Here is a 24,208-nt window from a genome sequence, read left to right as displayed (position 1 = left end):
TAAGGTAACCGTATAATTTATCGTCCAACTGGAACACTTTTGAGAGTAAAAGAGAATGTTTCAATAATTACACTGTTGCAAACAATATATATGGTCTATGAGCCCTAAATCACACGTGTTCACTTTTTATCACTAGCTTAACTTATAGTATTTTAGTAGCGTGTGAAATGTACACACAATTTTTTGCTCTTTTCCTGTTGGCTTCCCAATCTGCATAGGATTCTTTTTTCTTCTTGACGATGCAACAAATATCTGTTGGTTTTTTTAAGATGGCCCTATGTTAAAAGTCCCTCATTTCTAGGCACCTAAGCTTCTGATTTCCCTCCTCGTAGGGAACTGTCACTGCTGACAGTTTGGAGAGTGTCCCTCCAGACATTTCCAATGCTGTATTTCACAGGATCTCTCAAATGAGAGATGGGTCTGTTGGTTTCGTGGTGTGAAATGCGTTGAATCTGATTGATGACTATGGTCTGATGTCACAATAATATTGATAACAACTATAAATATAAGGCAGGCTTATTAGTTTGCTAGTCCTGCTTTTAGCAAAATGGCACCAATGAAGTGGCTTAAAATGACAGAAATGTATTGCGCCACAGTCCCGAAGTCTAGAAATCGAAACTCAACGACTGTACCACCCAGGCGCCCCTGCAATAGCCTTTTCAAAAGAGAAATCACCAACAAGAAAATAATCAGATAACATGGGTATAACTTTTTATTAAATATTGAATAGATACAAAATGGTATTTACAAATATGTGTATGGTAAGACAAGGAACACCCGTGGCCCCACCACACAGTTTAAAAAATAGGGGGCGCCTGGGTGGCACAGCGGTTAAGCGCCTGCCTTCGGCTCAGGGCGTGATCCCGGCATTATGGGATGGAGCCCCACATCAGGCTCATCCGCTATGAGCCTGCTTCTTCCTCTTCCACTCCCCCTGCTTGTGTTCCCTCTCTCGCTGGCTATCTCTGTCAAATAAATAAATAAAATCTTTTAAAAAAATAAAATAAAACATTACCATATCTTTAAGGTGTCCTATATGGTTTTTTTTTTAAATGGTGAAGTTAATATATTGACACATGCTTGTTGTAAAAAATTGTATATAATTAGAATTCTATGATGTAAAAATTTGAAGTCTTTTCATTCCAGAGGTATCCTCTAGACAAAGTTATTCACTCTTTGTAATAAAGGAAGAGAGTTTCATGGTATATCTGTCCTAGTTGATGTAACCAAGGATTGACGTTGGAGTTATTTCCATTTTTTGGTTTTACAATTAATGCTGCAGTGAACCTCCTTGTATATATAACCTTGCACACTTGTGCAAGTGTATCTATAGGGTAAATTCCTAGAAGTGCAAATGTTGGATACAAGTCATGAATGTGTTTTTTAAACTTACGCAATTTGAGTTGGTTTTCTGATACATCACATTAAAATGCTTCCAAGTAAAAGAATTGTTGCACCAGCCTTCAGAAAATGAGAACAAGACAGAACTTGAATCCAAATTTAATATTGTGGATTGTAACCTAGTTGGCTATATTACATACAAAGATGATCTCAGTTCACAAAGGAGATCAGGGAAAGCCCCATGATGCGAGGCCACTTGCTGGAATTTCCTGGGGCAAGTACTTTACTATTATGATTAACAGTGAATCATTCATTTAACACACATACCACTTACCTACAGCATCTCCATATAGTCCATATTCCTAGTCCAGTCCTTCACTTGGGAACTAGACTACATCCTCTCTCAAAAACTACTAAAGGACACAGCTCGGCAATTTTCTGTCTCCCATAATATCTATTTTCTTTTTTTTTTTTAATGTTTTTTTATTATATTATGTTAGTCACCATACAGTACCTCCCTGGTTTTTGATGTAAAGCTCAATGATTCATTAGTTGCGTATAACACCCAGTGCACCATGCAATACGTGCCCTCCTTACTACCCATCACCGGTCTATCCCATTCCCCCACCCCCCTCCCCTCTGAAGCCCTCAGTTTGTTTCTCAGAGTCCATAGTCTCTCATGCTTCATTCCTCCTTCTGATTGCCCCCCATTCTTTATCCCTTTCTTCCCCTACCGATCTTCCTAGTTCTTATGTTCCATAGATGAGAGAAACCATATGATAATTGTCTTTCTCTGCTTGACTTATTTCACTTAGCATTATCTCCTCCAGTGCCGTCCATGTTGCAGCAAATGTTGAGAATTAGTTTTTTCTGATAGCTGAGTAATATTCCATTGTATATATGGACCACATCCTCTTAATCCAGTCATCTGTTGAAGGGCATCTTGGCTCCTCCCATGATTTAGCTGTTGTGGACATTGCTGCTATGAACATTGGGGTGCATATGGCCCTTCTCTTCACTACGTCTGTATCTTTGGGGTAAATACCCAGTAGTGCAATGGCTGGATCATAGAGTAGCTCAATTTTTAACTTTTTGAGGGACCTCACACTGTTTTCCAGAGTGGTTGTACCAACTTGCATTCCCACCAACAATGTAGGAGGGATCCCCTTTCTCCACATCCTCTCCAGCAATTGTTGTCTCTTACCTTGTCAATTTTTGCCATTCTAACTGGTGTAAGGTGGTATCTTAGTGTGGTTTGATTTTAATTTCCCTGATGCCTAATGATTTTGAACATTTTTTCATGTATCTGTTAGCCATTTGTATGTCATCATTGGAAAAGTGTCTGTTCATATCTTCTGCCCATTTTATGATTTGTTTATTTGTTTCTCGTGTATTGAGTTTGAGATGTTCTCTGTAGATCGTGGATACCAGTCTTCTATCTGTAGCATCATTTGCAAATATATTCTCCCATTCCGTGGGCTGCCTCTTAGTTTTTTTGACTGTTTCCTTGGTTGTGCAGAAGCTTTTGATCTTGATGAAGTCCCACAAGTTCATTTTATCTTTGTTTCTCTTGCCTTTGGGGATGTGTCATGAAAAAGGTTGCTTTGGCCGATGTCGTAGAGGTTGCTGCCTATGTTCTCCTCTAGAATTTTGATGGATTCCTGTCTTACATTGAGATCTTTCATCCATTTGGAGTTTATCTTTGTGTATGGTGTGAGAGAGTGGTCAAGTTTCATTCTTTTGCATGTAGTTGTCCAATTTTCCCAGCACCATTTATTGAAGAGACTGTCTTTTTTCCACTGGATGTTTTTTCCTGCTTTATCAAAGATTAGTTGCCCAAAGAGCCGAGGGTCCATTTCTGGGTTCTCTATTCTGTTCCATTGATCTATGTGTCTGTTTTTGTGCCAGTACCATGCTGTCTTTGTGATCACAGCTTTGTAGTACAGCTCGAAATCTGGCATTGTGATGCCCCCAGCTTTGTTTTTCCTTTTCAACAGTTCCTTGGCGATTCAGGGCCTTTTCTGATTCCATACAAATTTAAGGACTATTTGTTCCACTTCTTTGAAAAATGTCATTGGCATTTTGATCGGGATAGCATTGAAAGTGTAGATTGCTCTGGGTAGCATGGACATTTTAAACATGTTAATTTTTCTGATCCATGAGCATGGAATATTTTTCCACCTTTTTGTGTCTTCTTCAATGTCTTTCAAGAGTGATTTATAGTTTCTAGAATATAGGTCCTTTACGTCTCTGGTTAAGTTAATTCCAAGGTAATGCATGGTTTTTGGTGCTATTGTAAATGGGATGGATTCCCTAATTTCTCTTTCTTCAGTCTCATTATTCGTGTATAGAAATGCAACTGATTTCTGAGCATTGATTTTGTATCCCACCACATTACTGAATTGCTCTATAACTTCTAATAGTTTGGGAGTGGATTCTTTTGGGTTTTCCATATAGAGTATCATGTCATCTGTGAAGAGAGACATTTTGACTTCTTCTTTGCTGATCTGGATACCTTTTATCCCTTTTTGTTGTCTGATTGCTGTTGCAAGGTCTTCTAGTCCTATGTTGAATAATAGTGGCGAGAGTGGGCATACTTGTCTGGTTCCTGATCTTAAGGGAAAGGCTTCCATCTTTTCCCCATTGAGAATGATATTTGCTGTAGGCTTTTCAAAGATGGTTTTTATGAGATTGAGGAATGTACCCTCTATCCCTACACTCTGAAGGGTTTTAATCAGGAAAGGATGCTGTATTTTGTCAAATGCTTTTTCTGCATCTATTGAGAGAATCATATGATTTTTGGCTTTTTCCTTCTGGATAAAATCTATGACACTGATCGATTTGCGAATGTTGAACCACCCTTGCATCCCAGGGATGAATCCCACTTGGTCATGATGGATAATCCTTTTAATGTCCTGTTGGATTCTATTAGCCAGGATCTTGTTGAGAATTTTGGCATCCATATTCATTAGGGAAATCAGTCTGTAATTCTCTTTTTTGATGGGGTCTTTGCCTGGTTTGGGGATCAAGGTAATATTGGCCTCATAGAATGAGTTTGGTAGCTTTCCTTCTATTTCTATTTTTTGAAATAGCTTTAGGAGAATAGGTATTATTTCTTCTTTGAATATTTGGTAGAATTCCCCAGGAAAACCATCCAGGCCTGGAGTTTTGTTTTTTGGAAGGTTGTTTATCACTGACTCAATTTCTTCATAATTAATTGGCCTGTTTAAAAAATCAATTTCTTCCTGTTTCAGTCTTGGTAGTTTATAGGTTTCCAGGAAGGCCTCCATCTCTTCCAGATTGCTTAATTTATTGGCATAAAGCTGTTGATAAAAGTTTTTAATAATCCTTCCAATTTCATTGGTGTTGGTTGTGACCTCTCCTTTTTCATTCAAAATTTTATTAATTTGGGTCCTTTCTCTATTCTTTTGGATAAGTCTTGCCAGTGGTCTGTCAATTTTATTAATTCTCTCAAAGAACCAGCTTCTAGTTCTGTTGATCTGCTCTACTGTACTCCTGGTTTCTAATTCATTGATTTCTGCTCTAATCTTGGTCAACTGCTTCCTCATGCATGGATTAGGCCTGTCCCTCTGTTGCTGTTCCAGCTTCTTGAGGTGAGAATATAAAAACTGCATTTTAGATTTTTCTATTCTTTTGAGTGAGGCTTGGATGGCTATGTATTTCCCCCTTAGGACTGCCTTTGCAGTATCCCATAGGTTTTGGACCATTGTGTTTTCATTCTCGTTGGTCTCCATAAATTGTTTAAATTGATTTTTGATTTCCTGGTTTATTGAATATTTCTTGAGCAGGATGGTTCTTAGTCTCCAAGTGTTTGAGTTTCTTCCAAATTTTTCCTTGTGGTTGAGTTCCAATTTCAAAGCGTTGTGGTCTGAGAATATGCAGGGAATAATTTCAGTCTTTTGGTATAGGTTGAGACCTGTTTTGTGTCCCAGAGCATGGTCTATTCTTGAGAATGTTCCATGGGTATTAGAATAGAATGAGTATTCTTTGGTTCTGGGGTGTAGTGTTCTATATATATCTATGAGGTCCAACTCGTCGAGTATTGCATTCAAAGCTCTTGTTTCTTTTTTTTTTTTTAAGATTTTATTTATTTATTCGACAGAGATAGAGACAGCCAGCGAGAGAAGGAACACAAGCAGGGGGAGTGGGAGAGAAAGAAGCAGGCTCATAGCAGAAGAGCCTGATGTAGGGCTCGATCCCATAACGCCAGGATCACGCCCTGAGCCGAAGGCAGACGCTTAACCGCTGTGCCACCCAGGCGCCCCTCAAAGCTCTTGTTTCTATGTTGGTTTTCTGCTCCGGTGCTCTGTCTATTGCTGATAGTGGAGTGTTGTGGTCCCCTACTAATAACGTATTTTTATCTATATGTCTCTTTATTCTGGTTAAGAGTTGGCTTGTGTATCTTGCTGCTCCCCTGTTGGGGGCATATATATTTATAATTGTCATATCCACTTGTTGGATACATCCTTTAAGAATAATATAGTGCCCTTTTGTGTCTCTAACTATAGCCTTTAGTTTAAAATCCAGTCTGCCTGATATGAGAATTGCTACCCCAGCTTTCTTTTGAGGCCCATTGGCATGAAAGATGGTATTCCATCCCTTTACTTTCAGTTTGAATGTATCTTTAGGCTCAAAATGAGTCTCTTGTAGACAGCAAATGGATGGGTCATGTCTTTTTATCCAATCTGCAACCCTGTGGCATTATGGGAGCATTTAGGCCTTTTACATTGAGACTGATTATTGAGAGCTATGATTTTAATGATGCCATGTTGCCAGTAAAGTCTTTGTTTCTATAGATTGTGACTTTCTGTTCTGTATCACTCTTAGGGCCTTTTTACTTTTATAGAACCCCCCTTAATATCTCCTGTGGGCTGGTTTTGTGGTTATGAAATTGGTCAATGACTTGTAATTCTGGAAGGTCTTTATTTCTCCATCAATTCTGAATGACAGCCTTGCTGGATAAAGGATCCTTGGCTGCATGTTTTTCTCTGAAAGAGCTTTAAAAATGCCCCCCCCCAGCCCTTTCTCTCATTCCAGGTCTGTGTAGACAGGTCTGACGTAATTCTGATACCTTTGCCTTCATATGTGAGAAATTTCTTTGCCCTGGCTGCTTTCAATACTGTATCCTTGAATCTAATATTTGCGAAATGCACTATGACGTGATGTGGCGTAGGTTTGTCGTGGTTGAGCTTGGGAGGGGTCCTCTCTGCCTCTTGGACACAGATGTTTGTTTCCCTTGCTAGATTAGGGAAGTTTTCAGCTACAATTTGTTCAAATATCTGTTCTAGACCTCTGTTTTTCTCCTCGGGGGATGCCGATGATTCTGACATTGGAACGTTTCATTGAGTCAGTAATCTCCCGTAACCTACATTCTTGAGATTGAATTTTTTTGAGCCCAGTTTCTATTTTAGCTTTCTCTTCTACTAACTCATCCTCCAATTTGCCGATACGTTCTTCTGCCTCATTCACCCTGGCCGTCAGAGCATCTAGTTTTGACTGCATTTGGTTCATAGAATTTTTAATTTCTGCCAGATTTGCTCTCATTTCCGCCCTTAGAGATTCTATATTATCATTAACATTTTCGTTAATACTTTTTTCAAGTCTACACATCATCTTGACCATTGTTACTCTGAATTCCATTTCTGATAATTTGGTTATATCCATATCCATTAGTTCTGTGGCAGATGCCACAGACTCATGGTCTTTTCTTTGCTGGGGGGGGATTTCTCCTTCTCGTCATTCTGATGAGGAGAGGTTGCGGGGTTGTCCAGAGCCCAAATTATTGACCGGGACCCAGGCCGTGCACCCTTGTTTTATAGGTATCTTAGGGATGTGGGCTTCTTGATTTTTCAGCCTGCCTTCTGGGGTAGGAGCCTGCCACGCCGATACTCAGGCAACCCTGTTTGGGTAGAGTCTCCGTGTCCCCTGCGAGGGGGGATGGGGATGGGCACCCTGTGAGCCGGTGTTTCCAGGCTTTTGTTCTCTGGCGGCTTTCTCTGGCGGTTTGCTGTGCCTCTTCTGAGAGTCAGAGCAGCAGTAGCCGAATCCCAGCCTCTGTCTCAGAACAGAGGGATTGCGGCCCGTTCTCCACTGATGTCCTGGCCACTTTAACTCTGTTACTGTTGGTGCTGCTCAACCCTGCAGCATCCCGGGATGTGCGCCCCACACCCGGCGTCCCAGCCCTCACTTCCAGGGCCTGCGCGTCTCTGTCCTTTGTGTTTCTAATGCCGCCAGCCGCCAGCCGCCAGCCGCCCCGCGCGCGCTCCCGGAGCTCCCGGTCTCAGTCTGGATCCAGTGAGCGCACCGGGATTCCGGTGTTCCGCGAGATGCCTGGTGGCACGCGCACCCGGTTCACGGTCTCAGTCTGCTGTTTTGCGGGTGCCGACCACGAGCCCCGCCCGCTCTCCCGTGCAAGTGGCTACCGCTTCCCGGCGCCCGAACACGGCAGCTCCCTCCCCCTTCCGTTTATCTTCCGATATCTGTGCACGGTTTCATGGCTCCCCGCTTCGTACCTCAATACTCAGCGCCGGAGATGTTCATTTGTAGAGATCCAGATGCGTCTTCCTGCGTCCCAGGCTGATTCCGTGGTTGTTTAGGCTGGTCTGGTACCTATCCAGCTCGACTCGGAGGACCGGCTGAAAAAGGGGTCCCCTACTCCTCCGCCATCTTACCTCTTCCCCATAATATCTATTTTCTATCTCTATTGGAATTGTTTGGATCAACGTATAAATATGCTATTTCTTCATATCCCGTTTCTCTATTCACCTTAGTAGTAAGGTCCCTAGAATAATTTTCTGTATCATCTCTTTTAATTTTTCTCCTCTCATTCATACTTGAACCCATTCCAATTGGGTTTTCATATCCATCTTCTGTTAAAACTGCTTTTACCAACAGTATTAGTGACCTCCGTATTTCTTGCAAAATCCTTCTCTATTGTAATTATTGCTACTGACATACTCCATATTTTAATTATATTTGTTTATTGAATGTCTCTCCCTACTAAAAGATAAGCTCCATAAGGGCAGGGATTTCATCTGTTTTTGTTTTTTCATTTTATCTCCAGCACTTAGAACATTGCCCATAGTAATAAATCAATAATACTTGTCCAATAAATATATAAATATATTTACTTGCGCTTATGCTGTACTCGAGGAAAGACAGATAGTAATCAAAGCAAGCATAGAAACATATATGGAATGTCAGATGGTAAAATATGCTATCAAGAAAGAGCAGGTAAGGAGAATGGGGAATACTGTGCCATCCTTGGGGTAAAACATTGTTATTTTATAAGGTGATCAAAAAATGCTTCTCTTGAGGCAACATTTGAACAGAGACCTAAAGGAAGTAAGGGAATAAGCCCTATGGGGGAAAAACAACCAAGGAAGAGAATACGGCAAGTGCAAATGTCCTGAGGTGCAAATTTTCTTGGATTTCTAAGAAATATCAAGGAGACTAGTACAGGAAAAGCAGAGTAGATGAGGTCGAGAGTGCCAGGAAATGTGTTCTAGAAGAATTGGGAGGCTCATTCAAATCAGATCTTGTAAGATTTTAGCTTTTACTCTGGAGAGGGAAAGAAGTCCCTGGAATGTTTTGAAAGAATGGCATGATCAGAAGACTGGAGGCAGAGGGCTAAGAATAGACTATATGGAGCACGGTAGAAAGCAGTTAAGAGGTTAAAGCAAAAATATAGGTAAGCTGAATGCAGCAACCTATAAAAAGGATTATACACCATGACCAGTGGGATTATTGCAGGAATGCAAGATTGGTTTAACACCTGAAGATTAATTAATGTAATATACTATATTAAATGAATGTAAGACAAAAGCCTAAGCTCATCTTGATAGATGCAGGAGAAAACAAAACAAAACAAAAAAACAATCTAACACCCTTTCATGCTAAAAATGCTTAACAAACAGTAAGGGAAGGGAACTTCTTCGACCTGGTAAAAGGTATCTACAAAACACCCACAACTAACATCATAAACTATAAGAGAAGACTGGACGCTTTTCCACTAAGAACAGGAACAATTGCAGGGTGTGCATTCTCACCACCTCTATTCAACATTGCACTGGAGTTTCTAACCAGAGTAATTAGGTAAGAAAATGAAATAAAAGCTTCCAAAGTGTAAAGGAAGAAGTAAAACTATCTCTCATGCAGATGGCATGAACTTATATATAGAAAAATCTAATGCAACTACAAAAAAAACTATTAGAACTAAAACTGAGTTATCAAGGTTATTGGATACACTATTAACATGCAAAAATCAATTGTGTTTCAACTGCAATGGACATTCTATTGAATGTTTTATCTACTTGCAATGAATAATCCATAAACGAAATTAAGAAAGCAATTTCATTTATAATGGCATCATAAAGAATAAAATACTTAGAAATAAATTTAGTAAGTGTAAGATTCATACACCGAAAACGGGAAAACATTGTTGAAAGAAATTAAAGGAGATCTAAATAAATAGAAGGGCCTTCCGTGTTCATGTTTTAGATTTAATGTTGTTAAGATGACAATACTCCTGAAACTGATCTACAGATTCAACACAATTTCTATCAAAATCTCAGCTGCCTTTTTGGCAGCAACTGAAAAGCTGATCGTAAATTCATATGGAAATCTAGAGATCTGATGTAGCCAAAATAATCTTGGAAAAGAAGAACAAGGTTGGCAAACTCATACTTCCTGGTTTTAAAACTTACTACAAAGCTACATCGATGAAGATAATGTGGTACTGGTATAAGGATAGACATATAGATCAATGAAATAGAATTGAGAATTCAGAAATAATCCCAGGAATCTATGTTCAACTGACATCAACAAATATGCCAATACCATTTAATGGGCAAAGTAGAGTCTTCTAAACAAATAGTACTGGGACAAATTGAATATCCACAAGCAAAACCATGAAATTAGACACCTATCTCATACCATATATATAAAAATTTACTCAAAATTGATCAAAGACCTAAATATAAGAGCTAAAAATATTAAAATCTTAGAAGCAAACATAAGGGTAAATCTTCGCAACCTCAGGTTAGGCAAAGTTTCCTAGATATGACACTAAAACACGAGCAACAAGAGAAAAAAATAACTTAGATTTCATCAAAATTAACTTTGATGTTTCAAAGGACACCATCAAAAAAAGTGAAGTTCAGCCCATAGAATAGGATCAAGTGTTTGCAAATCATATATCTGTTAAGGACTTATACCCAGAATATATAAAAAACTTTAAAACCGTAGTAAAAATAATCCAATTAAAAATAGGTGAAGGATCTGAATAGATATTTCTTCAAATACACAGATGACCAATAATCACATGAAAATAGCTCATCATTCATCAAATGCAAATCAAAAGTGAGATACTACTCATACCCATTAGTGTGGCTATTTAAAAAAAACAACAGAAAATAACAAGTATTGGCAAGAATTTGCAGAAATTGGAAACTTCTTACACTGCTAGTGAGAATGAAAATGGTGCAGCTGTTTTGGAAAATAGCCCGACATTTCCTAGAAAGATTAAACACAGAGTTACCATATGGCCCAGCACTTCCACTCATAGGTATACGCCCAAGAGAAGTGAAAACATATGTTCACAAAAAAACTGATACATGAATGTTCATAGTAGCATTATTTATAATAGCCGAAAGGCAGAAACACTAGAAATGGATAACCATGTGCGGCATATTCATTGTTGAAAATAAGACAACAGGCCCAAAACAAAACAGAGTCCCTTATATAAACCCATGTAACCAAACCAATACTTAATTAGTTTCAACTGTCCCAGAAATGGAATCTTAAGCCAGTAATCAGGAATCACCTGATCAGCACTAGTTAATTAATTTGCCTGATGGAGCTGGGACATCCCCTAAAGGAAAGTAACTTTGCAATAATCAATGCTTTTGCTTAGTATAACTTCCTTGTTCCTGCTTTCCTCTGCCTATAAAAGTCTTTTGTTTTTATTTTCAAGTATTCCCTTCAGGCTATAAGAGTCCTTTCTGTCTGCTAGATTGGATGTTGCCTGATTTGAATTGATTTTTTGCTCAAATAATCTGTTAAAATTTTTAATATGCCTCAATTTATCTTTTTAACACCATGTAATGGAATGTTATTTTTGGTTGCAAAAAAGAATGAAGTACTAATAGATTACACAACATGAAAGAACCTTGAAAATATTACATCCAGTGAATGAAGCCAATCACAAAAACCACTTGTTTCATGATTGTATTTATATGAAATGTCTAGAATAGGCAACAGCACGGAGACAAAAAGGAGATAAGTGGTTGTTCAGGGCTGGGAGGAGTGTGGTGATTGGGGGAGTGATATCTAATGGGCAGGAGGTTTCTTTTGGAGGTGATGAAAATGTTCTAAAAATGATTATGGTGATTGTTGTGCAACTTTGTAAATATACCAACAACCATTGAATGGTACACCAAAAGGGGTGAACTGTGTAGTATGTGAACTAAATCTCAATAAACTTGTTACAAAGAAAAAAAGAAAAACTTTGTGCCAGATAAAGGTTTAACTCCCATCTTTGCTCCCGACTGGCTGTATAACTTCAGAAATGTTACTTAACTTCCGTATGTCCTAATCTCCCCGTAAGTAAATGGAGATAATAATCGTTCCTATCTCACAGGGTTGTATGTAGAGCACAAAATATGTAGAGCACAACAGCGTCTGTTAAAGAAAGAGTGTTATTTATTATACTCTCCAAGTCAGTGCTCCTTCCTCATGACCTTACTCTCTGGTTCTATTTTCATGACTATTTTAAAGAGCAGGTGGTGGGCCGTTCTACTGCGGGGTCTTTTCTTGTTTTTTTTTCTTATAATAATATTTTTTTATTATATTATGTTAGTCACAATACAGTACATCCCTGGTTTTTGATGTAAAGTGCGGGGTCTTTTAGAGAACTGTGGGAGAGAGGAAAGGAAACAGGTCAGAAAGCAAAGGCATCTTTAGTCGGGCAGCTTTAGCCTAGTTTGACCCTCTAGGCTTCCCATTCCTTTCGCTTCAGCGCGCACGCGCGGGAGTCCGTGCCCTTTCGTCTTCCTGCTTCTGTTACTTTGACAATGGCGGCTCGCGGCGTGGGGATGTTGGCCCGTTTACCCCTATGTGCTCAGAGAAGTCAAGTCCTCCGTCCTACCCACAGGCTTCTCAGTTGCCCAGGAACTGTGGCCGCAGACGCTAAGAGAGAAGAGCAGTCCTCCAGGAGCGTGGAGACAGGTGATGGCGCCCTGTTCTCGGTTTGCTCTGTATCCGCGACCTACCGCGGGCGAGGGAAGGGGGAAGACACTGGGATCGTGGGCGAGCGCGTGGCTTGTGCGTACCCCGGTGGAGCCTTTGGCAGTAGGGTGAGGCTCTGTCCCGTCCTCCTCTAACCTAATTAGGGGAACGCAGGGCCGCCCCTTGCTCATGGTGGTAGTGAGGTGTGTGATGTGTTTTTGAGGACACCTGTGTCTACAGTAATGGAAGTATTTAAATGTTTGTGAGGTACAGTCCAAGAGAACGGCATGCTGATATTTTATAATTTGGCAAAACGACGTTCCCAGTGAAAACAGTGATGCCGCGCATCAATCAGTTGCTTCATTTACAAATGTATCTGATTTTACACGTTGTTGGTGAAGGACGAGTATAGTGTAGCGTTAATGAATAACAGTATTCGTGGCTCCCAAATGTAGTGTTCTGACTGTGGAAATTACTGCCTTTTGCTTTATTCTTTTGGCCATTTTAGTAACCTGGTAACAGGTTTGCATTCACCGGAGCAGGCTGCTACCCCGCAGACGTTCTAAATTTATATGCTTCTTTGCGTATTGAGAAACCCACTATTATCGAACCTCTCTTCTGACCAAGAGCTGCGTGTATCTTATTTACAATTTTAAAAACAATCTAGCAGAGTGTATCAACTGTCTCCACTTAACAGGTGTACAGAGAGGCTCAAAGAGCTAAGTAACTTGTGCAGAGTTACGTAGCTGAGTTCATTTAGACCCCGAATCGAGTTTCTTAGCAAAATGTTGATTTCTGCCATTTCTTGGGGCTATAGTTTTAAGAGATGAAATTATTTTCTGGGAATATTTTTATAGTAGGCTAAACAAGTAAAATGTTTCCCCCTAAAATAAATGGTAGGATTGCTGTTCTCATCAGACTGTATAAATAAAGGTTCATATCGACAGGGAGTGAGAATTGTTACTTGATATGACATTTCATTGACATACTGATTGGATTGTATTTGGTAGAAGCTGCTTCTGTTAAAAATTCTCAAGTAACCTAAAATTTGAGTAAGGATTCTGTCAAAGAAGCTATTGTAATTTAACATCTGTATAGTGGTTTAGATTTGGGAGTTTTTTCTTATGCTCTTTGAGAACTAAAACTCTGTAAAGTTGGTATGGAAGGAGTTACTACTGCAGCTTATAGATGAGGAAACAGGCTAGTCCAAGTGGCTAGTTAAAACTTACCCATCTATTAAGTAGGTAAGGAAAGAACCCGATTCCAAGACTATACTCTTCATTTCATACAGCTTTGTTGTTTTTCTTAGGAAATGTGTTTCATTTTGTATCATAACTGGCTAAATATTCAGAGACTCTTGTGGTGCCTAATAAAATCTTCCTATGAATTTCTTTTCCATTTTTAAAAAGAGAAGAAGGTAACTGCACTTTATACTCAGAAGCATAACATTTTATAATTGGAAGGAACTCGAGACATTTCCAATTGAGGTTTCCATTTAGTGTGAGAACTTGTTGGAAAACATTTTTAGTAATATTTTCTAGTAACAAGGAACACACTATTTCATAAATCAGCCAAATCCATTTTTTGGTCAGGCTCTAATGGTTGGGAAATGTTTGTAGTGAGCTAAATAAGCTTAGCTTTGACATAGCTTTCATTTGAGTAGTGGAAAAGAACCCCGTTTTTTTTTTTTCTTTTAAGATTTTATTTATTTATTTGTCGGAGAGGGAGCACATAAGCAGAGGGAGAAGCAGGCTCCCTGCCGAGCAAGGAGCCCTATGCGGGACTCAGTCCCAGGACCCCGGGATCATGACCTGAGCTGAAGGCAGACGCTTAACCAGCTGAGCCACCCAGGCATCCCTAGAATCCCGATTTTAAGAGTAAGAATATGCAGTGTATTATTCAGCACTCTTTGGGGTGCAGGTGACAGAAGCTAACTTGAATTAGCTTAAGTAGATGGGAGAGGACATACCAACCCTGTAACCAAACTTCAGAGAGAGCTAGATGGGTTAGGGTCAGCTGGGTGGATATGGCCAATGTGGGGTATTGTTGTTTTCCTCAGCTGTTTGGTGGCCTCCTTATCTCAGGTTCTTCTACATGGAGGCATGGCCACAGCAGCTTCATGTTTACATGCTTGTAGCCTTCTCCAGAAGGAAGAATAATTCATCTTTTACCTGAATTTGTAGAATTTGAAGAAAGAAGTTTTGGTTGATCACACCCCCCATGCTTTGGACCCAGAAGAGCTATCCAAAATAGTCCGATAATCTTAGCCTATCTAATGGGGTGAGGGTCAGTGTTACAGGTAGGATAACTGTATTGACCGCCCCCCTACAACTTCATGCAGTGGTTTTCTACAAGTAGGGATGTGTTGTTACTCGAACAAGGGGGACAGATGCTAGGCAGTCAGACAACAGATTAATTTTATAGGTGGCTACCTAGCTTATTAGATGTTTGGTTGTTGTTGTTGTTGTTTTTTTTTTTTTACCAGTTACGAGACCCACTCTATCCCAAAGATTATTGTGAGATTCGAAATAGAGTGTATATGTGAAGGTGCTTGGAAAACTGAAGTGCTGCACGAATGGAGGGCTCACCATTATATCTGAAGACAGCATTTGGGTTTTCATTAGTTTTTTTCCAGACTGTAAATCCCCCTTTATTTACAGTAATTCTCTGTCAGTTTCTAGATCTTTTACTACACCTCTCCAGATGTTTTCTGTTTCTTTTCTTTTTTTTTTAGGTTTTATTTATTTATTTGACAGAGAGAGAGACAGCATGCACACAGCAGGGGGAACAGGAGAGGGAGAAGCAGGCTCCCCATTGAGCAGAGAGCCCCATGTGGGACTTGATCCCAGGACCCTGAGATCATGACTTGAGCCAAAGACAGACACTTAACCGACTGAGCCACCCAGGCGCCCCTTTCTGGTTCTTCAATATCCTTCATATCCATTATGTCCAGAGTAGAACATATACTGCATATATGGCCTGGCCAGTTAATAGTAAAGAAGTGCTGTTATCCCTTGAATTTGGATTTTTGAAAACATTTGTTTTAATAAAGTTTGGAGTTTTATATATGTTTATTCTCTCCCTATCCATATCCCAGAAATCAAGACATTTTCTTTTACTAATTCTGAGCTTTGATCAAATCAAACTTTTGGGCCTCTTCCTCATTATGTCATTGTATCTTTATGTTGTTTTTAATTTTAAATGCAAGACAGTATTTAGTCTCATTTTTTGTGTTAAGTTTATGCTTACCAGATTATGTCATCAATACCATAAACTGAGTCGGTCATAAAATATTAGCACTCACTACTTTTTACTCTCAACTTTGTGTCATTTGTAGATTTGATACCCTTTTGTGAGATAATAAACTACCTGAATTTTTTGACCCCTCCTTCACAACTTTGTCTTGTCCTCATCATTCTTACCTACTGGATTCAAGGCCAGAACTGTTAATACTTTGGATTCTGCCTCTCCTATCTTCTCAAGCACGTTTCTTCATCTTTCATCAGACTTCTCTCTCAATCTTAAATTCAGTCTCTCCTCTTCCCTAGTGATCAACTGCAGGGATATACTTGCATAAAAGGGCAAAGACATTGTGTGCAGATGATACTGCAGTGTTGTTTGTAATAGTGAAGAAAGGAAAACCACCTGAATATTTATCTGTAGAGGCCTAGCTAAACTATGATAAATTAACAAGAATACTTACACAGTTACTTAAATAATGCGGTAAACCTACACGAACACAGATGTCCCCAAAGTATTAAGTCTTTAGAAGCATATTATAAAACAACGTATAGTATCATTCCAGTAATTTTTAATTGTGTAAAACATGTTTATCTGTGGAGAAATACAAATGTATATGTTTACATATGCCTTAAAAATGTCTGGAAACGTGAATACCAAACTTAATGGTTGGGTGTCATTAGGGATAGAGAACTAGGGAAGGATTTATACTTTTACTTTATAAAATTTAACAATTTTTACTTTTACAGTAAGCACTTAGACATCAGTCTAGACGCAGTAAAAACCAGAGACAAGAATATATAGGTAGCAATTACAAAGGGAAAAGTGGGTATCAATACTGATACAGAGCCTGTATCAAAAAAAAAAAAAAAAAGGAAATAGGAACAAATTGGAAGGACTGTCAATAGACTGAGAGCAAAGTGAATAATCATAGTCTCTGTCCTCAGTATGGAAGACAGATATTTTTCCATATTGTTAAGTAAATACAACACCATGAACTACCTTCTTTCATAGATGTCGAAGTAAGGTAATACAGAGGTGGAGGAAATTCTACCCTGGAAAGTCAGGAGTCTTCACAGACCTATGGGAGGGTGAATGGGAGTTTTCAAGGCAGAAAATGAGAAGGTGGGCATTCCACTCAGAGACAGGACGATTTTAAAAGTTCACAGTATGTGGTAGTATTGTGTGTGGAGTACCTTAAGGGAACAGTGCCAACGGAGGAAATGGTAGAAATTGACACTGAAGAGGAGCGGTGGGACAAAATGCCAATGACTATATCCATGCCGTCAGGTTTAGACTTGATCTTGAATGCAGTAGGGAAGCTACTGAAGGGTTTGAAGGGTTTGAAAAATAAGACTTTTTAAAAAGATTGATTTATAAAGATCACTTTGGTGGCAAAGAAAGAGTAGTGTGAATGAGACTAGTTTAGGAATCAGGCCTTGAAATAAGAGATTGATGTTAAAGAGTTGGCATTCAGAACGGAGATATGGACCCCTATTTAAGAGATGTATTTTCAGCACCTCGTACAGTGAATGTGGGAAAGGTACTCCGTATGTGTTTGATCAGTTGTTGGAAATTGGACTTGTGCCAGGGCCAAGAGTTCTGTGGTGTGCCATTAGAGACTGCCTCTAGGTCTGTGCTAATGAACAGAGTTTAGGGGTCAGCAAGCCCTTACTGACATTAATGCACATTTGTCTGTCTGGTCTGTGAGGATGTCTTAGAGTTCGCTGAAATTAAGGTACAATGTGTTTGTAGTATTCCTTGATCCATCAGTTTTATAACTTTTTGAAAGAGGATGAGTCTAAAAGCATCTGCCGATTTCCATATATTAATTCTATTTTCTGTACTATTTAATCTCTTTGGAATTTCTTTAGAGTTTTGATATCAGGTTTGGTGGTTTATAATCTCTAGAATCCACCATTCCAGACTTCTGGAAACACTTTTAAGCCTCGCAACTAGAAGTTAAATATATCGGAGGAAAAAATGAGCTGCTAAAACTCAGTATTTGGCTTTAATACGCTGTTAGAACGTGAATGGTTTTCTTTTTCCTTATACTTTGTTGCTGATCTTTCCTTTGTGGTCAATCGATTATGAGTATCTAATTCTTGACTTTCACAGCTCTTGTCTTCATTTGCTGTGATTGTAAAACCCCAATCCCTGGAGTGGTTTTGTTTTTTTTTTTCCCCAAAGATTTTATTTATTTATTAGAGAGAGAGAAAGAGAGGTAGGGAGGGCGAGCACAGAGGGAGAGTGAGAGGGAAAAGTAGACTCCCTGCTGACCAGAGAGCCCGATGCTGGACTCCATCCCAGGATCCTGAGATCATGACTTGAGCCGAAGGCAGACGCTTAGCCAACTGAGCCACCCACGCGCTCCCGGAGTGGTTTTTGATGAAAAAAGAAATAACTCTCTAATTTGTTAGTAAAATTATCATGAACTTTTATGGGTAGCAGCTGGATTTTAAGTTCTTTGATTTCCCGGTGATACACAGCACGGTAGTTGCTAACTCATTGTTAATTGTTTCAGCCAAATCAAGGCCCATGGCAAAGAAAAATCATGATAACTTACTTTAATACATTAAAGTTCTAAACTCATTCTCATTACACTCAGGCTTATAATAATTTCTTTTAGGCTTTGGAATGTTACAGCTTCTACAGATTTTGTATGTGTGTATTTGGGGAGGCGTTACATGAGTGATTTTATATTCTTGATTTTGCTTTTAAAATTTTGTGGCTCTCTCTCTTTTCAGTGCTATGCATTGAATACAGTAAATCAAAACCGGGAAAGTGGACAATATTAATGATAGTTACAGGAGAATGATTAAATGAAAATCGAAAATAGTATAGCTTCATTCTTATATAGGTAAAGAAGAAAGAAGATAAGATTTCAATTCAGTGGTTTTAGTCAGCTATAAAATCTTTATATACCTTATCAAAATATGCTTTGAATTTTATATCTGTGTGTGTGTGTGTGTGTGTGTGCTGGAAATGTTTTTGTCTCATTCATAGGCTCTGAAGACAGGACTCCCAAAAAGAAATTCTCTGAGGTGCAGAAAGAAAGACGAGAACAGGCACAGCGAACTGTTTTAATACATTGCCCAAATAAAATCAGTGAAAAAAAGTTTCTGAAATACTTATCCCAACATGGACCTATTAGTCATCATTTCTTCTATGAGAGCTTTGTAAGTATTTGGAAATAGTCTAACATTCATGCTTTTGAAAGGTGGAGGTCCCATTCGTTATTTGAAATATGGTAAAGTTAGATTCTCTTTTGATATCTTTCACCTTTCTTTAAATTTCTTTAATGATTTTTTTGTATGAGAATAGACATCCTTATGGCATTATTACAGAATTATAAGTAATTTATAACTGACTGATTCCATTATTTGAATACTTTTAAGTAGTCTGTTATCTTGGGGATAAAGGCCAGGGGGAGGGGATTTTTTTTTTTGCCTTTCCATTTTCTGTTTCGTCATTGTTTTCAGCTTTTTTTTTTTTTTTAAGATTTTATTTATTTGTCAAAGAGAGAGAGAGGGAGAGAGAGCATAAGCAGGGGGAGCGGCAGGCAGAGGGAGGAGCAGGCTCCCTCCTGAGCAAGGAGTCCGATGTGGGACTTGATTCCAGGACCCCAGGATCATGACCTGAGCCGAAGGCAGACGCTTAACCAGCTGAGCCCCCCAGGCGTCCCAGTTTTCATCTTCTACTGACTCATATCACTTTATGGTGTTCTTTTTCTTTGTCTGCTTATAATGATTAAAACCAGTGCTTGTGTTAGAAGTGTATCATTTGCAATAAATCTTTTTTAGTATTATGATAATCATTTGGAAATTTGAACTGAAATATTATGTAAAATATATCCTCTGAGATGTCTTCTGTTTTTCCTTATGATTTTGGCATAGGGTCTTTATGCTGTTGTAGAGTTTTGTCAGAAGGAAAGTGTCACTTCACTACAGAATGTAACTCGAACTCCAAGTATGGGGACAGAGGCTGCAATTCCATTCAAGTCACGTTTCTTCAATTTAAAGCTGAAGAACCCATCAAGCCAGACTTCAGAAAAGTCCAGTATACCGTGCAGTAATCATTCCCCTCCTTCAAGCAAGAAGCTTTCTGAATTACTTTGTTATGCAGAAAGTGTAAGTTTTTAGGTATACTTCCCCAGTTCCTAAAAATATGTAAATATGTGTGTGTGTGTGTGACATTAGTTTATATATTATAGGTTCTTATCATAAAATAGACTACAGAATATGTTGAGTGAAAAGTGAAAGTAATCCTTCCTTGCTCCCTGTCCCTGCCCCCACACCCCCTTGCACTCCTCCCAAGTAACCACACTCTTCCAGAGTTTTCAGCCTTTGGACTGTTCAGGTTTTCTTTCCCCGGTCAGCATAATGACATACAGTGGTACCTGGCATTTTTCTGTAAGTTTAAAAGTATTTCCAAAAAAAAAAAAAAAAAAAAAATCTATTTTCGCTGCTCTAACATTGTTTATATGAGTTTTAGTTTTTCTTACAAAAGCTTGTCAAAGGTTTAGCTAGTTTAGTAGTCCTTTCAAAGAACCAGTCAGTTCATGATTTTTATCAAAATGCTATTTTTTGGTTTGATTTTCTAATTTTATTTTATTTTTATTTATTTATTTATTTTTGAAGATTTTATTTATTTATTTGACAGAGAGAGAGAGACGGCCAGTGAGAGAGGGAACACAGGCAGGGAGAGTGAGAGAGGATGAAGCAGGCTCCCAGCAGAGGAGCCTGATGTGAGGCTCAATCCCAGGACTCTGGGATCACGCCCTGAGCCGAAGGCAGACGCTTAACTACTGAGCCACCCAGGCGCCCCATTAGTTCAGTTATTTTTAACATTATTCCCAAATATGGGCATTTGAGGCTATGATTTTTATTTTAAATACTCCAGTGCAGTTTTAAAACGTGATGCTTTTAACACCAGTTTTCTGGTGAAGATACGAGATTATTATTCTGTGGAGTTGAGGGATCTTGGGCTTTCGTTACCTGAAGCATTGCTTATTTCTAGTGTTTCTTTCCTTCAACAATGGTTCTTCCTCCCCCCCAACTTGATTTAAAATGTCTAGTTTTGTGGTTGTTTTGATCTCTTTCTGGAGCATTTTACCATTTTCATTTTCCTGAAACAATATTTTAATTGTAAAGTAGTAGTGATTTTAATTCTAGCTAACTTTGATTTTGCCAAGGTCATCATTCCTCAATTCTTTTTTTTTTTCTTTTTTAAAGATTTTATTTATTTATTTGACAGAGAGAGAGAGACAGCCAGCGAGAGAGGGAACACAAGCAGGGGGAGTGGGAGAGGAAGAGCAGGCTCCCAGCGGAGGAGCCTGATGTGGGGCTCGATCCCACAACGCCGGGATCACGCCCTGAGCCGAAGGCAGGCGCTTAACCGCTGTGCCACCCAGGCGCCCCCTCAATTCTTTTTAAAGGGATGTTTAAAAAAAAATTCTTAAAAAAAATAATAACTTTTACAGTTGAGGGCGAAAAGGATATGTTTTTATGGTTTGTCTCCAAAGCCATCAAATCTCTGGAAATAAAGTACAGTTATTTTCTCTGACCTGTACATTTTCTGTATTTTGTTGGTTTTGCTCGGGCCAGCCAGGTCGATGATCAGCTGAACACTCTCCTGAAGGAGTTCCAGTTAACGGAGGAGGACATTAAGCTCCGATATCTCACCTGTTCTCTTATTGAAGACCTAGCAGCTGCGTATTTTCAGGACTGTACAGTGAGACCCTTTGGCTCCTCAGTGAACAGTTTTGGGAAATTAGGGTGTGATTTGGATATGTTTTTGGATCTAGATGAAATTGGAAAACTCAACACCAGCAAGGTAATTATATTTCTTTAGATCACTAAAGTTAAGATATTTTCAAAGTAATCTTTGGACTTAATAAAATTAAAACTGTTGGTTTCTAAACTTTAATAAACATTATGGCTAAAGAATATGATCTATTTGGCATTGATTCTTTGGAATTATAAAGTCTTTGTATTGATAGACTATGCAATTATTTTTTATAAATATTCTACACATACGCAATAAAATGAATATTTTTTCCCAAGGGTTCTGAAGTTTTTCCATTAGGCCAAGGTTATTGTTACTCGAATTGTCTGCATCTTAACTCATTTTTTTTTAATCTGTGTGATCTAGTCATTGAAATATTTTGGAATCTCATGATTTTTGGTTCCGTTAAGTTCTCCTAGGAATTCTTTTGATTTTTGTTTTATTCTAAGGCTGTGTTAGTACATGTGGGTATATAGGTGTATGGTTATTATATGTTCTCACTGGAAGTCCCCGTGTCGTTTTAATTTCTTCTTTAGTCTCTAGAAAACAAGAGCATCTTTTATTGTCTTTCTTAGCCATTTTTATTTCTTCTGTTATTTCTTATTCAAGTTTTTTGTGCCTGTTTTTAGAATTGGGTGAGTTTTTCTCCCTTTCATTTATATAAATGCTTCATAAATTTGGGAAATTAGTCCTTTATGTGACATATGTATTATTGTTCTACTTTTGTCTTTTATCTAGTAGTGAATATATGCTTTACCTTGAGATGGTTTCATGCAATCATATTTCTTTTGTATCTTCTGGAATTTTGTGTCATGCTTAGAAAATCCTTCACTACTAGTGAAAACATTCATTGTCTTCTCGTACTTTACAGATAAAACCTTCTGTGTGTAAATCTTTGATTTGTGTTGAATTTTAGGGCTAAAGTCAGGATCTAGTTTTTTTTTTTTCAATGGCCACTTGACTCATTTGTTAAATAGTAATTTTACCCCGTGAGTTGTGGAGTCCACTGTATTCAATTCCTATATTATATCGTTAAAGTCTGATTATACTCTTCTGTTGATTTGCTGTTTGATTTGATTTGTGCATGTACTTCCCTATTCTAACTACTGTGGGCTTATAACGTCTGTTAAAATGTAATGGCTAACTAGGAGAAGGCAGATGTATGGTCACTGAATTTATAGAGTCAGTGGTTCTGCATGTAAAATTACTTTGTGATATATAATACATAGTGGCATATAAGTTAATTGTGAAAAGCCAATAATTATTTTAATTTAGTACTTTATACTCGGGAGAAACAAAAGACAACTGAAGATTTTTTAAGTCTGCTGTTGGCTGTGATTTCATGAAGAACTTTTTGAGTGTGTGTTTTTGTTTTTTGGTTTTTGTTGTGCCAAAAATGGCTTAGAGCGTCCTAGAAAGTTTAAGAAATTCCTTATTATAAAAAGCTCCCATTTACAAATGTTTTTATTATTCAGACCTCAGGAAATTTTCTGATGGAATTTCAAGTGAAAAATGTTCCTTCAGAAAGAATTGCAACTCAGAAGATCCTGTCTGTGATAGGAGAATGCCTTGACCACTTTGGCCCCGGTTGTGTGGGTGTACAAAAAATCTTAAATGCTCGGTGTCCTCTTGTGAGGTTCTCGCACCAGGCCTCTGGATTTCAGTGCGATTTGACTACTAATAATAGGTATGAGCTCTTAATTTTATCATCTTAAATGTGAATATTATAATGTATTAACGTGATTTTTCTTGTACAGAAACAGTGGCTTGGACTCTTATACATGCTTTAATAATAATAACTTTTAAAAATTTTTGAACACTTGGATTGGAGGACTTTAGGAGAAGGAAGGGAAGAATGAAGGAGGGGAAGTCAGAGGGATGGAAGAACCATGAGAGACTGTGGACTATGGGAAACAAACCGAGGGTTTCCGAGGGGAGGGCGGTGGGGAGTTGGGTGAGCCCAGTGGTGGGTATTACGGACGGCATGTATTGCATGGAGCACTGGGTGTTATATGCAACAATGAATCATGGAACACTACATCAAAAACTAAGGATGTACTGTATGGTGACTAACATAACATAATAAAATTTAAAAAATAATAAATAAAAATAAAAATTTTGAACACTTGTATTTAAAAACTGGAAATATTTTCTCATACGTATCTGTTGGTTTTTTGGTCTTCATGAATAAAACGTTAGGATATTGTGTTTAAAGTGTTGTCATACCTAACTAACATCATCTGAGGAGAACTGTGTCTCATTGTTCTTAACTTATGCAGCATGAGAACAACATGGAAGCACTATAGTGGATCTTCTGTATGTAGTCTTCCAAGTATATTTAGAAAATAAAGTAGCACCTGGAGTTGGACCTGTGAATCGCTTCCAGATATAGTCAGCTTTGGGTCCTAAACCCGTATGGTGTTTGCTTAGGTCAGAAAGTGGTCTACACAGCTTCAGACTGCATAGTTTTTACCTTTAGCATGTTTTCATTTTCTTATCCTAGCAACCTACTTCCTTAAAAAAAAAATGGGGTGTGAATGACAGGTTCTTTCATACTTTGATTCCTTTTCTTTCGTTCTCAGTCGGGGAAACT

At 38.4% G+C, this 24,208-nt stretch overlaps 1 protein-coding gene across 4 annotated transcripts in view; it reads left to right on the top strand.

The window, feature by feature from the left end:
• The first annotated feature begins 12,403 nt into the window (after positions 1-12,403).
• Positions 12,404-24,208, top strand: part of MTPAP (mitochondrial poly(A) polymerase) — a 34,628-nt gene continuing 22,823 nt past the window's right edge. For all 4 annotated transcript variants that reach the window (XR_006782473.2, XR_006782472.2, XM_087857576.1 and 1 more), the window contains exons 1-5: positions 12,404-12,588; positions 18,835-19,007; positions 19,725-19,958; positions 21,439-21,663; positions 23,091-23,302. Coding sequence is in view for 2 of the 4 variants with exons in the window: in XM_087857576.1 (XP_087713702.1) it covers positions 12,435-12,588; positions 18,835-19,007; positions 19,725-19,958; positions 21,439-21,663; positions 23,091-23,302 (998 nt within the window). In the remaining 2 variants the exon portion in view is untranslated. The remainder of the gene's footprint in view (positions 12,589-18,834; positions 19,008-19,724; positions 19,959-21,438; positions 21,664-23,090; positions 23,303-24,208) is intronic.

Source organism: Ursus americanus, chromosome 31 (genome assembly GCF_024610735.1).
Source record: "Ursus americanus isolate L20-20 chromosome 31, mUrsAme1.1.p, whole genome shotgun sequence".
In the NCBI taxonomy this organism is placed as follows: domain Eukaryota; kingdom Metazoa; phylum Chordata; class Mammalia; order Carnivora; family Ursidae; genus Ursus; species Ursus americanus.
This window is presented reverse-complemented; position numbering and strand designations above follow the sequence as displayed.